This window comes from Anopheles maculipalpis, chromosome 3RL (genome assembly GCF_943734695.1).
Source record: "Anopheles maculipalpis chromosome 3RL, idAnoMacuDA_375_x, whole genome shotgun sequence".
Taxonomy (NCBI): Eukaryota; Metazoa; Arthropoda; class Insecta; order Diptera; family Culicidae; genus Anopheles; species Anopheles maculipalpis.
Genome location: NC_064872.1, coordinates 59447698 through 59460778, shown reverse-complemented (window position 1 = coordinate 59460778; position 13081 = coordinate 59447698). Strand labels below are relative to the sequence as shown.

General features: G+C 44.9%; 6 protein-coding genes across 6 annotated transcripts in view; 2 read left to right on the top strand and 4 right to left on the bottom strand.

Annotated features, from left to right (window-relative positions):
- Nucleotides 1-13081, bottom strand: part of LOC126561839 (tyrosine-protein kinase Drl) — a 483362-nt gene that overhangs the window by 12656 nt on the left and 457625 nt on the right. The gene's annotated exons all lie outside the window — the stretch shown is intronic.
- The window catches only part of LOC126562612 (transcription factor Jra), an 80046-nt gene that overhangs the window by 17986 nt on the left and 48979 nt on the right, over nt 1-13081 (top strand). The gene's annotated exons all lie outside the window — the stretch shown is intronic.
- Nucleotides 526-1616, top strand: LOC126562501 (uncharacterized). The gene has a single exon (XM_050219022.1). The coding sequence runs from the start codon at nt 526-528 to the stop codon at nt 1606-1608; it is 1083 nt and encodes a 360-aa protein (XP_050074979.1). The 3' UTR covers nt 1609-1616.
- LOC126562109 (ADP-dependent glucokinase) lies at nt 3219-4856 on the bottom strand. The gene is made up of 3 exons (XM_050218532.1): nt 4516-4856; nt 4288-4452; nt 3219-4212 (listed from the first exon to the last, which is right to left on the bottom strand). Exons 1-3 carry the CDS (start codon nt 4854-4856, stop codon nt 3219-3221), a joined length of 1500 nt encoding a protein of 499 aa, XP_050074489.1.
- LOC126562349 (phospholipase B1, membrane-associated-like) lies at nt 7626-9148 on the bottom strand. The gene is made up of 4 exons (XM_050218823.1): nt 8951-9148; nt 8550-8878; nt 8200-8474; nt 7626-8089 (listed from the first exon to the last, which is right to left on the bottom strand). The coding sequence occupies exons 1-4, from the start codon at nt 9146-9148 to the stop codon at nt 7635-7637; spliced, it is 1257 nt and encodes a 418-aa protein (XP_050074780.1). The 3' UTR covers nt 7626-7634.
- On the bottom strand, nt 10099-11596 carry LOC126562325 (phospholipase B1, membrane-associated-like). Its single transcript, XM_050218787.1, has 4 exons — nt 11369-11596; nt 10963-11291; nt 10614-10888; nt 10099-10549 (listed from the first exon to the last, which is right to left on the bottom strand). Exons 1-4 carry the CDS (start codon nt 11594-11596, stop codon nt 10107-10109), a joined length of 1275 nt encoding a protein of 424 aa, XP_050074744.1. The 3' UTR covers nt 10099-10106.

Below are 13081 nucleotides of genomic sequence, written 5' to 3'. Positions count from 1 at the left end.
AAGTTATCTAACAGTTTGCTGCTTTCCTAAATAGGACAAAAACAATTGACTACAGAGCTACAACACAAGACAATAGAACTTAACTTAGGTGATCAGAATCGGTTAGTAAAATTTGATAATATTGTCAAAAAACCAGAGCGGTGCTATTCTTATTTCTCTCAGTGTATGTACGATCTGACGCACACACGCTCACCGTTCTCAACGGAAAATTTAGATTGAGCGGGAAAATGCACTTTTCTAGGCATCACAATCAATGACAGCGATAAAGTGAGACTGTGTTTTCGTGTGAATTGCGTTCCCTTGTCCGTTTGTTTTGTCTATTTTCTTATGTTTTTGTCCTTTTTGTAATGCTGTTTTACGTTTCTGTGTTTTGTGCTCGTTGTGTTTGTTTATGAGTTGTGCAAAGGAAATTTGAATATATTCAAAGAATAGTTAGTACATTCGATACGATTTCTGTAAGTGACCCCCCTTTTTGTTATCAATCGCATGTTGACATGTTTTTTGTTGTTGTTGTAGATACTCGTAATGGCTCAACAGGGTACATCACGCACCCGTACACCGTTGGCTGAGCTACCGGTAGAATTACCGGTACCGGTCACGGTACCGCACTCATCCCCTACGCCGGGTCTGACCGCTGTCGCTCCACAACGTGGCGTGCTGACGCCCCGTTTGATCGACAGTCCGAGAGCGAACATACCGGACAGCATTCTTACACCGACCCTCTCACCGGACGAGATCGCCATTCGGCAGCGTGCTCGTCGCCGTCCACCCATTATCTGGTCGCCAGATCATGGCGCCCGTGCCCAGTATCCTTCGCCGATGAAAACACCAACGAAAAGCGTTTCCACGATGACACTACGTAGCTCACCGAGAAAGCGTTCGCTAATGCAAGAATTTGCCGACGTTCCATCCACGAGCGGACTTTCAACGTCCACGAGAAGATTGCAGCAAACGGGCCGGTTGTCCGTTGGTGATTCACCCGGAACCAGTTCCAAGCGGTCAAAATGCGAAGAAACGGCCATGAATCGCGGGAACGAAAGTATACCGCTGAGCACCATTCTCAAAGGCTACAGCCAGGAACAGCTGATTGGTATTATTGGTTCGTTGGTGGCGAAAAACGAACAGCTTGAGGGTGCTGTCCGACGTGAATTGCCACTACCGGATATAGCCCCACTGAACGATGAGCTGGGACGCATTAAGAAGAACATTTACGCGAGCGTACCCAATCTGAAGCTATTCAGCCGTACCGATGGGCACGGATTTTTGCGAGCTGCCACACATCTGGCTACGTTCAAGCAAACACTCCACAGCCAGGCACAAAATCTGTACGCTTCCCGGCACTGGGATGCACTGCTCGATTATGTGCTGATGGCCTGGACACACGTGCGGGAAACACCGGTGTACGACAATACCAAACATAACGCTACCCGGCGTTACTGCTTTAAGCTGCTGGCCCATCATGCTACAAGTGCGTTGAAGCACGGTGGACTGGGATTGGGTACGGAGCGTGTTGGCCGTTTCCAGCAGAAGCTTTCGGGCATGATAGCTGACTGTAATGAGATTAGCGAATGCAGCAAGTGCGTCGAGTACATCATGAAAGGACTCTGAGGCATGTTTAATTGAAATGTTATGTTATATGTTGCCTTTAGAATCATTCGTTCGATTCTTATAGATTACAATTGTGTTGTATGAAAAATTTGTAAACCCCAATTTGTAGAAAAAAGTCTGTTTGTACGTTTTCGTACGTACACTGTGTCATTAAACATATTTAATCAATCAAAACAAAAGTTTGGTTTATTGCACAGCGTAGTAGAATGTATTGTTATCATCAACCAAAACATGGATTTTATAAAAAAATGTATCTTTTGATAAAACTTTACCAATTTATCCCTACACAACGAACACACAGTTTGTCGAACCCGATCAATCAAGTTAATACACCGTGTGTTACCCGATAGCTATAATTATGATCTGCAAATGCTTTTTCATCGAAAAAGTAAACTTTTTAACTATCGATTAGAAGCAATTTTCTCCAATTCTAGCATGAAAAATCATTTTAGCTAGTTTTTATTTTGAATTGAGAGGATTTTCGAATTTTTCGCTCAAAATGATCCCACAAATTCTCAATAAGCTTGAGGTGGACGTTGTGCAGGAGCCATTCCTTGATAACCAACTTAGAAGTATGCTTCGGATCATTGCATTGGACAAGCTGAAAATTTGACCCAAGGCTCAATTTGATAGGACTTGCTTTCAAGTATTTTTCAGAGTGTTCAAATGCTTGGATCGATCCATTGTATGCTGAATTGTTCGTACTTGAGTCGTTTCCCCAATTATCATCTGTTTTCCGCTGATCAACAAAAATTGAGTATAATCTTATAATATTTAAACCAGTTAAAATAAACTCAAAACAAACGTAACAAAAAAACGGAAACCTTTTTTGTTCTAAAAGAAAAGATCTAAGTTATGGATTGGAATTAACATCCGATTGAATCCGACCTGGGATTGGGGGAAGTAGAGATTTACAGAGGGAAGCAGGATGATGTGTAGTTATAAGCTGAAAAGATCCTAAAAAAGGGTGGCCAAGGGCTAGAACGGAATCGGCAGTGCGATCCGTGACCGACAGGAGCACTTCGCTGACACGAATCGCTTTAGAGCACGAAGGTTTATCGATAACACAGGTGAAATGCTAGAACCCTAAGGAGGCAAATCCTAAGGCCGAATAGGAGCTATGTTCTGGTCGGTATGAAACTATTTTAAAACCCCCAAAAGAGGAGTAGAGGAGAGAGGAGAGGTGTAGTCCGTTTTTATTTAATTTTAGATGATTTTATCTTTTTACCCATTTAAAAAAAATGCTTAACGTGACACATTTGTCCCAATTTCCATCAGATTTGATCTTAAATAAAGAAAGTACCATTAAAGTTTCATTGATTAAAGATTAATGTTTAGTTTATTGCTTTTAGAACTGGTGCAAGTAAACAGTCTTTTCAGTTGGAAAGCAAAATTCGGAATGGAATTGTTGCGGTTAATTATACGGCAATGGAATGTTTTGCGTAGTTAGCTATTAAAAACAATTTTCGCATTAAAAAAGGCGATTTAAGGGAATTACTATAGAAACGTGATTAAAATAGAGCTTTCCAGTTTGGTAATTGGTAACCATCCAATCCGGCTCTAGTAGAACTATAAAAACAGTCTCTTGCGTTGTATCGGACCTACGTGGTTCATATTTGCAGCACAAGTCCCGCCCCGGAAATGTTATCACCGGCACCGACCGTTTGCTTTGCATTCTTGCATATAAACACCGGTGCAACGCAAATCTCCACCACGATCGCTGGTGCATCACGGATGCGTAGTTCAAGCGTTTCCTCCCAGCAGGAAACGGGATCCCGATTGTTGAAGTGTATCCGACGAGCACCCGGTTCAGCCGACACGGCAAAGCTACCATCCATTTGCAGATACGCCGCGTCCGGATTAACGATCGTGCTTGCACAAACGTGCCGGTGTGCCGTAAGTGATGCCTTCGCAGCGGCTTGTTTCGTATGCCGCCAGCGGCTATCCTTCGTCACAATGAACGCCTGATACGCAAGCGTATGTAGATGTATGCGGGAAAGCGGTCGCCGTGTTGCTCCATCGTCGGAACTGTACTGCTTGCGGTAGAAATCTTCGTTAAGCATTCGAAACACGGTTCGCGCCTGATCGAGCGAGTGAGCGACCCGTGGATTACAGTCGGCCACCAAGCTGATGCGACCCGTTTGCAACACTTGCTGCAGATTGTCGAGCTCCTGTTCGTTCATACCGATCGAATCACTGTACGGGAGCACCGTTCGCAGCAAAAGCTGTAGCAGTTCCAGCTCCACGAAGCTGGCCATTTCGAAGTGAATCAACGTGGAGGTGCGTGAACGGGCTTGCATCTGTTGGCGTACCCGTTCGAGCAGCTTTTCACGCACTCCCACCGGGTAAGCGTAATTGTCCATCATCTGCAGACCGCTCACGATAAACAGATGGGGCTCGAACCCGATCAGGGCTGTGTTGAATTCTTCTAGCGAGCTCAGGTACGGATTGTGGTGATCGTTGTGCAGTATGTAGCGATTTGCCCGGGGCGTAACGAGTTCGCCCCAGCTATCGCCGGTGTTGTACTCCAATATAAGATGAATATCATCGTCCTCAATAAGGCTACCGGTGAGACGAACTTCTGGTCGTAGGTGCGTCTTTAACCTGTTAGTGGGTAAAGTCGGGGAAGAATAGTTATTGCTAATAGTTCTATGCGATTTGTTTGCTGCCGATCATTACTTTGAGGACATTTTAGCACCGAGAAGAACGTTTGCACCCTCGATAGCCATGCGCGTTCCTATGACCGGGGCATTACCACCAAGCGCCCAGTGATGCTTAATTGTGTTCGATTTCTTTGCTCGTTGTACCAAACTCATAAACATCTCTCTGTTTACGGTGAAGCGTCTAAAATTACAAAATAAAGGAGTTTCACTTCATCTTATACATACAGTGGCAGGGTGTACCTACTCGGCAGCGGCACCACGTTGGAAATAATAGGCAAAGTTTAGCAGAAACTCATCCTCGTTCGTGATATCGTCAAACGTGTACTCGCTCACATTCAGTGCCCGTCCGATGCGGTCACTATACTCGAGAAAATCTATTGCCCGAACGTGCAGATCGCTGCAGGAACCGTACCCGATCGCGACCCGTGGACCGTTGACCGGAAATTCCACTTCCAGGTCGCGCAAGTGTTGCAAAATGACGGTCAACCGTACCAGCTCGTTGGAGGTGAGGTACGCCTGAAACACGATTGCAAACAGCGCGGTAAAAGCGCCCAGCATAGTGGCGGTGCTGAGTAGCGAGAACATGGCCGGTGTGGTGCCGGTACGACTAGATTAATTTAATTATTGCTTTAAAACATTACACTGTACACGAAAATAGTGGTTGTAACCGGTTCGATCGATTTGTTGACGTTGCGGCTTGCAGCGATTCGTTTGTTTGTGTTGTGTGTTGCTGTTGTTGGTTGGTTGTCAAAACGTCAGTTGAGTCGTTTTGACAGCAGAGCGCTACAACAGCAAAGTGTAGCGATTCAAATTCATGGAGTAGAATTTACCGGGAATCAGAAGCAGACGAAAAGCGGGCACAGTTCGATTAGATCGTTGGTGCGGTAAACGTCGGTTGCACTAGTGGACCTTACTACCAATCTTGTGTTCAATCGTTGAAAGTGTGTGAATTGTGCAGTGGTGCAAAAAATGCCACAAAACGAACAGTTGAGTCTCCGGGTTTGGGAAACAGTGGAGGCTGTACATCTTCTGCTGGGGAGCGCTATTGAGCAACGTGCGGAAAGTCGCTTTTTCGAAGCCTTGTCGTTGCTTTCACAGGTGCTTCAACATCTCAGTGCATGGCCGAGTACATTAGATCCTGATACGCGCCGAGGACTACAGTTCCGCAATCAACGATCACCATCAACCGGTTGTTCGGCAGCTAATACAACTGCTGGTGGTGGTGGGATTGTAGAAGGATGGTTTAGAGAAGTCAATCAACCACCAGCTACCCGTAAAGAGGAAAGACAGCAAGGTGCATCAGGTACTCGAACTTCGCAGCCGAGTCCTACAGCACCGTGGCAGGCTAGGAATGATAGTGTGCCAGCAACTACAAGTGTTCCGGGCAGCAGTGGACGTACCAGCGTAAGAAGTGGTATAGGTTCTGCATCCAATGCTGGCTATCCGTATACGATGCCCTACAGACCCGTCGGGCTATACGCAGCCTACCCACCTGCTGGAGGTTATCGTTATCATCTATTGCCAGTTGCATCAATGTCGGTCGATATGGGCCCGTGGAATTTTGGACCATATGTTGACGTTGTACAGCACATGCCGAGCATTAGATTCCACAATCATTTGCAGCAGCGTGGCATGGTAACTCCGGCTCCCTTTGTTCCATATGTTTCTGATGCCCTATATACGATGCAACAGGTTGCAATTCCGACATCGGCTGAGCATCCGACGACTGTTCAAGAGCCGTCCATGCCGATGCAACACCGTGCAGCTCCTGCAGTTGCTGGTCCATCGGGAGTTGTCATACATGGTAAGCTGAAGCGCAAGCATTCGGCTGCTGCAGTTGCTGAACCACGGTATGTTGGTGAGCAGTATCCGACCAAACAAAAGCGTGTGGATGTTGATCAGCAGGGTATGCCGGATTGTTCCGGCCCTGTATCAGCTGATGCCGAGCCGGTATATGCTGATCTACCGGGAGCTGAAGAGCAGGTTGTACCGATGGAACAATCGGCGGTTTCCACAGTGGAGGTATCATTGTACACTGCAGAGCAGCAATTGGCGAATCAACTGCTAGAGATTTCTACAGTTTCCGCCGGTCCGGAAGATGTTGTTGGGGAGGATGTCAACTGCGACCCAGAAGCTGGTGGTGGTGCGCCACCAAAAAATGTAACTAACGACGTTACGGAATCTCAGGAGCAAGATGGTGGTAAGTATCACCGGCATAATTTTTTAAAGAGTATTTCAACCAAAAAAAAAACCTATTTTAATATTGTTTTAAACATAATGCTCTTGGTCTAATTAATGTCTTCCCTTTTGGTTATACCCAGTAGTCTCAGATAGTTTATGTTTTGTTTGTTTAATTCAAATCATCCAGACCTGCGTTGGCTAGAAACTGAAAATGACATTTAGTCACGTTCGTAATTTGCTTGTGGTTTGATGTTCTTCGATCTCATTTCATTCTAATGTCCGGTAGTGTCATGGCTTAACATGTCTTTTTTTGTTTACGCCTATGCTCGCACAACGACGCTCGAATAAATCTTGGATCAGTTCTGCTTTGTTTCGCATTCTCCATTTGTTCTTAAATTTTCCATTGAACATAAAAATCACACACGTTAGTAACCAAATTTGATGCAGATGTTTAAATTTTTTGTTATGCTGGTCTATATGCTTTACATCATCCAATTTCACGAGATCGTGAATGTTACCATTGTCTAAGGAAGGGGAACACTCGGCATATTTGCTCCAAGATCGCATGATCGGAAGTAAACACTCAGAATACTTTCCTGTTCAGCAAAAAATGTGCTCCAAACCACAGATCAGCAAGGGCGACATACTGTCGTAAAAATGCGTCTACGGAATGGATTTGTTCCGCCAGTATCGTTTGTTGCCTATGATCGCATTAACGGAAATAAACACTCGACATCCGCTGTGGTATTGGACGATGCGTGTCGCTTTGTTCTTTCGTTATCTGAAACTTTCTGATCGTCTTTTGGTTGGGCTGCGTAATCGCATTCTAGTTCGACGACAAAAATTTGCTGATCGTGGAGAAAATGTGCTCAGCATCCCCCCATGATATTTTTACGGCATTTCGTAAGACGAGTCCCAATGAGGCTGGGCGACAAAATATTTACTACACCCCTGTATTACCTTTCTCAACATTATAATTGAGATCACTCATCACTTATGACTCAATTGAAGAAATTTTATTTTCTACTTACACAAAAATCAACATAACAAAACGCTAACACATCGTCCGTCTAACCACCCAACCCCCCCCCGCGATTAACATCAAGATCCTCATTTTAATGTACAGAACTCGTCTTGCCTAGCTTTGGACTTACTTACTTACTGATTGGATGGTTTTATTTTTCAGACCCCCAATAAACTGTTCTTACGCGTCGCCAGAAACGGTCTTCCCTTCATCGGACAATTGAAACGTTCAAACTCCCTTTGCAACAGCTCCGACTTATTGCCCACCAGATCGATCAAATTGTTCCAGTAGCTGTTCGCCGCGATCGCATGTCCCCGTTGGCTAAAATGGAAGCAGTCGACCGAAGCAACGCCAGCATCCGTATCGCCGTTCTGAAGTGTAGGCAGTGTCAGATGCTCCGGAAACGGTTGATAGTTAACGACGAAATCGGACGCAGCGTTAAACTCGTCCCGCTCGGTGACGGCTTGCTGTATCCGGTTCCACTGCTGCATGATACGTTCTAGGCGCGGTTGAAAGGATGCAAACTGGGCACCGAACACACAGGAACACTCGAACGAATGGGTGGTAGCGCAGGATGGTGGTCTCGGGTTAAACGTTCGCAATATGCTAACATCTTCGTGAAGGGGAATAGACAACAAAAGGGGGGAGAAGATGAGAACGTAGGAGATGATTTTTTTTCTTAAATTTTTTTCAAATGATAATTTTTGTATGATGCATGCTTACTTATAGTTGCCACAATGTTAATCATGGCTCTCGGCAGGTACTTGCGCAGTAGTCTTAAGGTTTGCAGCAAATTCTGCTCGTGTTGGTAGAGTGCTTTCTCCGGATTTGGCAGGTAGCAGACTCGGCTACAGAAATCATTATGTCCGATGAGTATAGTTATCAGCTTCCAGTGCTGCTTCATATCAACCGACCGATCTGCTTGCATACGTTTGATAAGATTTTTTGCCTGCTGGGGCAGATCCTGACTCATGGCACCAATTTCCGCCACATCGAACCTGGAAGCAAACCATTACAAGAGCTTAGAGTAGACTATCGCGCAAGTGCGAAATTATTCAGTAGTGTATTTCTACCTTGACTCTCTGTCGATCGAGAGACTATCGGCAACGACGTAACCGTTTAGGTTCGGATTGAACACCTTCAGTATGTTCGGTAGTGTTAGATACTGACGCCAGGTACCCTGTCCACCGATACACCAGGACAAGCCTCGATTTTCTATTATAAGCTCAAGAATTCCGGTTGCGAGCACTCCCGTACCGGCAGTTAGCGAATCGCCGAGGGCCGCGATTACATCGATATCGCCAGGACGTAATTCATGCACGGAGTTAGGAACGATCGTACTTCGCATACCTTCCGTTGGACAGGGAAAAGCTTGATTGTATGGTACGGGGGATTGCACTTTCTAGAATACACGAACAGAGAAAAGTTAATGCTTAGGAAGATTCTGGTATTTACGCCTTCGTATAACACATACCCCTTGCAAACGAGCTTGATTAATTCGCACCGGATCTTTACTGCTAGGGCCAACAGTGTCAAAAAACAGTCGGTGTAGCTTGCGATAGAGCGTTAGAAATGGAGGTTGATCGAGGAAGGATACTTCCTCCTGAGCGAAGATAGCGCCACCAGTGGTCAGGAATAGAAGCAACGGCAGAGCCCATGGTAGAAAATTCATACTGTAATGGCCGTTTTTTGTTTTATATATTAATTCACTTTATATTACCCAATCATTTACTTACATGTATGGCGCTGTACTTGCTTGCCAAAACAAAAAAAAAATCAGCTCAGCAATGCAACCGATTCGGCTCGACACGATCCTCTATAAAGATCGAAAATGAAGCTGAGAAAAAGATTGTGCGCGTCACGCGTCAAGCAAGCACGCTGCACGTATGTTCACTTTGAGCGATAAATTCCATATGGAATCGGTTGCACACGTACGGGCAGCTTTTATATTATCTCTTGCTCACTTGCTCGTCACGCGGAACAAGGACGAAAAAGCGAGGATTCATTACACGATGCATACTATTTTACTAACATTTAACTGCTTTTTTTTTAAATGTCGCGTATAAACAGCGCATTTGAGCTGAAATTATAATTCAACAACATGCACTTATATATTCAAAACAAAAAAAAAAAATTGCACGCATTACTAACCAATAAAGCTATCAGCATTTGCTTAAGAAACGTTCATGAATGGAGTTTTATATAATTGAAAGAAACCCAGTTAAATTACTTCAAATATTTTCGGATGTCCCTGTTCGTAGTAGCAGAGAGTGAACACACCACCGTAGTAAATCTTGAGTAAAAAAAAAAGTCTAATTAAAATGAAATGTTTCTGTACGTAACTAATACATGAGCATGATGAAGGAGGTACCGAATGTGGCGTTATTTTGGCGTGCATACATGCTACAGGCGGCAGCGCCGTGCCTTTTACGTATTATCGAATGAACACAGTATGAGCAGTGAGAGGATGAACCGCTTTAATTCGATCGATGAGTGAGAGCCTCCGATCTTCAACCCAAAACCACCCGTTTTGATTTGTGTGCTTTGCGTGTCTATAGATGTAATATCACATTTTAGATATAAGCCGTGCCAGTGCAGGGTTGTCCCGTGTGCGCGTGTTAAACGGTGTCCTAACTATTTCCGGGCGTCCGCAGGTACGGCATGTCCGCGCTAGGACACTTGAACAGCGTGAACTCTCGCTCCCAGTTCATCGATTTACCCCCAACCGGTTCTAGCATGTTATTCCACAGTGCGTTCGAGGCCAACGCATACCCTTTCTGGCTGAGATGAAAGCAGTCCAGCGACATGTAGGTAAAGTCCGTATCACCGTTCGGTGTCTCCGGGAAGGTGAGATTCATGGTGAACGGTTGGTAAACGACGGCAAAGTCGGGCCGGTTGTGAAACTCCTCCCGTGTGGCAATATCCATCTGCAGCATGTTCCAGTCCTCGATCAGCTTCACGTACCGCTGGCGTTGTTTGCGGAACCGTGTCGCCAACAGGCACGGACATTCGACGACGTGCATGGAAACGCATTCCTGGGGTTTGTTCTTGAACTGGGCCAAGATGTCCACCTCTGGAATAGGTAAGCAGAATGGTGAAAGTTCTCGTGCCTGGTTTAGCTAGCTGCAATTGCTTACTTGGACTTGCGGCCAGATTAACGAAGGTTCGTGGTAGATAGTCGCGGAAAGTACGCAACGCACTGACGATGTTTTTCTCGTGATATTGCAGTATCTTTTCCGGCGTGGGCATGTAGCAGATCTCGGCACAGAAGTCATTACCGCCGATCATGAGCGTGATCATCTTCCAGTGGTTTGCGATATCTACCCTCCGGTCGGACAGCATCCGTTTGACGAGATTCCGTGCCTGGTAGGGAATGTCCTGCGACATCGCTCCACCTTCCGCTGCGTTGAACCTAAAAGAGTATAAGTATTGAGAATTATTTGTGAAATGTTTACTAATTCTTTTTCCATATTTTATTGGTCTTACAGCGAGGACTTGCGCGTCGACAGCCCATCCTTCGTCGGGTAACCGTACAGCTTTGGATTAAACTCCTTCAGTATGTTGGGCAGCGTAAGAAACTGTCTCCACGTGCCCTGACCTCCGATGCTCCACGATAAGCCCTTGTTTTCGATCAACACCTCCAAAATGTTGGTGGCCATCGCACCATTACCCGCCGTCAGCGAGTCCCCGATCGCACCGACAATATCGATATCTCCCGGTCGCAATTTATCCACGGAAGTTGGCACCGTCTCGCTCCGCATACCGGTCGTATTGCAGAAGAACGGATCGTCCGGACCGAACTGTTTTTGTACTTTCTGGCAGTAGAAAGGGTAAACGATCAAAAATGGGTCCGAGCTGAAACCGAAACGCGCCATTTAACGGTACCACTTACCCCCTTCTTCAGATTGAACAGGAACTTGTTCTTATTGTTGCCCGTTTGCCCGATAAAGTTGAACATGATCTCGCGCAGTCCGCGGTATTTGGTCGCGAGCACGGGCGAATCGAGCGGTGTTATGAGTGCCTGACCGGCAACGGATCCAACGGTGGTGGACAGTGCGAGCAGCAATGTTGCGGTACCGCATAGTGAAAGCGTGAGTGTCCTTGCCGAGACCGGTGCCATGGTACGGGGGATGCGTGGGATGTGTGCTTGGTGTAGTTGTTGGTGTGCGATGGGCGGGATTTTCACTTAAAAATGAATCAAGCGAAATAGGTGCAACCAATGAGTGTGTTTAGGTGCTGGGCCGACGCGAAGCATAATTCATTACTGGCTACTGGCCATTAGGCATAATATAATCATCATTGAAATAGTTTGATTTATTGCCCAAATTCTTTTCCGGTAGCTCGGCGTCACCGGTGTCAATCAAACTGTGCCGGTGGCGAGCGGTGGCCGTCTACGATGAAACTGTAAATTTGATCGCGCATAAATTATCATCGTACGTTAGCTCAGCTTCTTTTTAGCTTTGGGCTCGTACTGAATGAACGGAGCGTGCAGAAGTTCGAGACAGAAATACAAACACGAAAGCGAAACTGACTGGCAACCTGATTTTTAACCTTGAAATGGTACTGCAATACCGGTAAAAAAAAGAGCAAAGACAGCAGCGAGAGAACGGAAAATGAATCTCGGTCAGAACTGGGTGGATGCCTCATCTGTTTGGGGTTAATCGTTAAGCGTCTGGTGGTACTGGAGTGGAAGGTCTAGTAGCACGTTCGATTAATGTGTGGAGTAATGTGGATTGAAGCTTTATTTAGTTTTTATTTAAAAATATCTACCTTGATATATTGTTTGATAGGAGAATGAATATTCGATATAAGTTAATTTTTTTTGTAATTAGGGGCTCAAATTTTTTAGTATAAAGAATAAGTGAAAAGTAATTAATATTAGTCAAAACTTCCAAAAGCATTTACTTGAGAAGCTATTCATTTTAACTGTGTAATAAACGGTAAAATTGATTTAAGTATATTACCACAGAATATTGTAAACATTTATTAGATTTTTGTTTTGGTTCTCTAGAAACATTTTTGTAAATTTTATTTTATCAAGAATAAGGAATCACTCAAGTTTTGAAGACAGAAATTGGTGGAATTTAAGGTTAAAATAGAATTTAAAGCCAGCTCAAAATTTCGTTTTTTAGACCAGTGGTGGATCAAGCCCTTTGGAGGCGGAAAGGAAGCGGAATGGCGGAATGTATGTTTTAGTCCTACAGTGGCAGTGGATCGCGCTGTTTGAAGAATTCATTCCACAGACCGGGAGAGCGTTCTTTGTGGATTCAGGACCCTTTCTCTTCCTTTTCTCTTTCTGATGAATATAAACTTAGAGGCTGTCCGTAGATGTAGTTGTGATCTACACGAAAATCTCGCTATCAAAGTTCGTCTGAACCGTTTCTTATTGGCACTATATTTTCAGTGTCTTATAGTGCGACATTTTTCGCTTGCATGACCTTTTTTTATAAAACATTGTTTATTTAAAACAGCATTGTTGTTTCCTACAATGTGGATGATGTAGTTTGCAAACAAACGTAGGATGGGATTCCTCTTACTTATGCTAATGTGACTTAAAATAGGCAAGAGGAGGGAAGGGAAGTAAAGGTTGTGGTTTGGGACGATG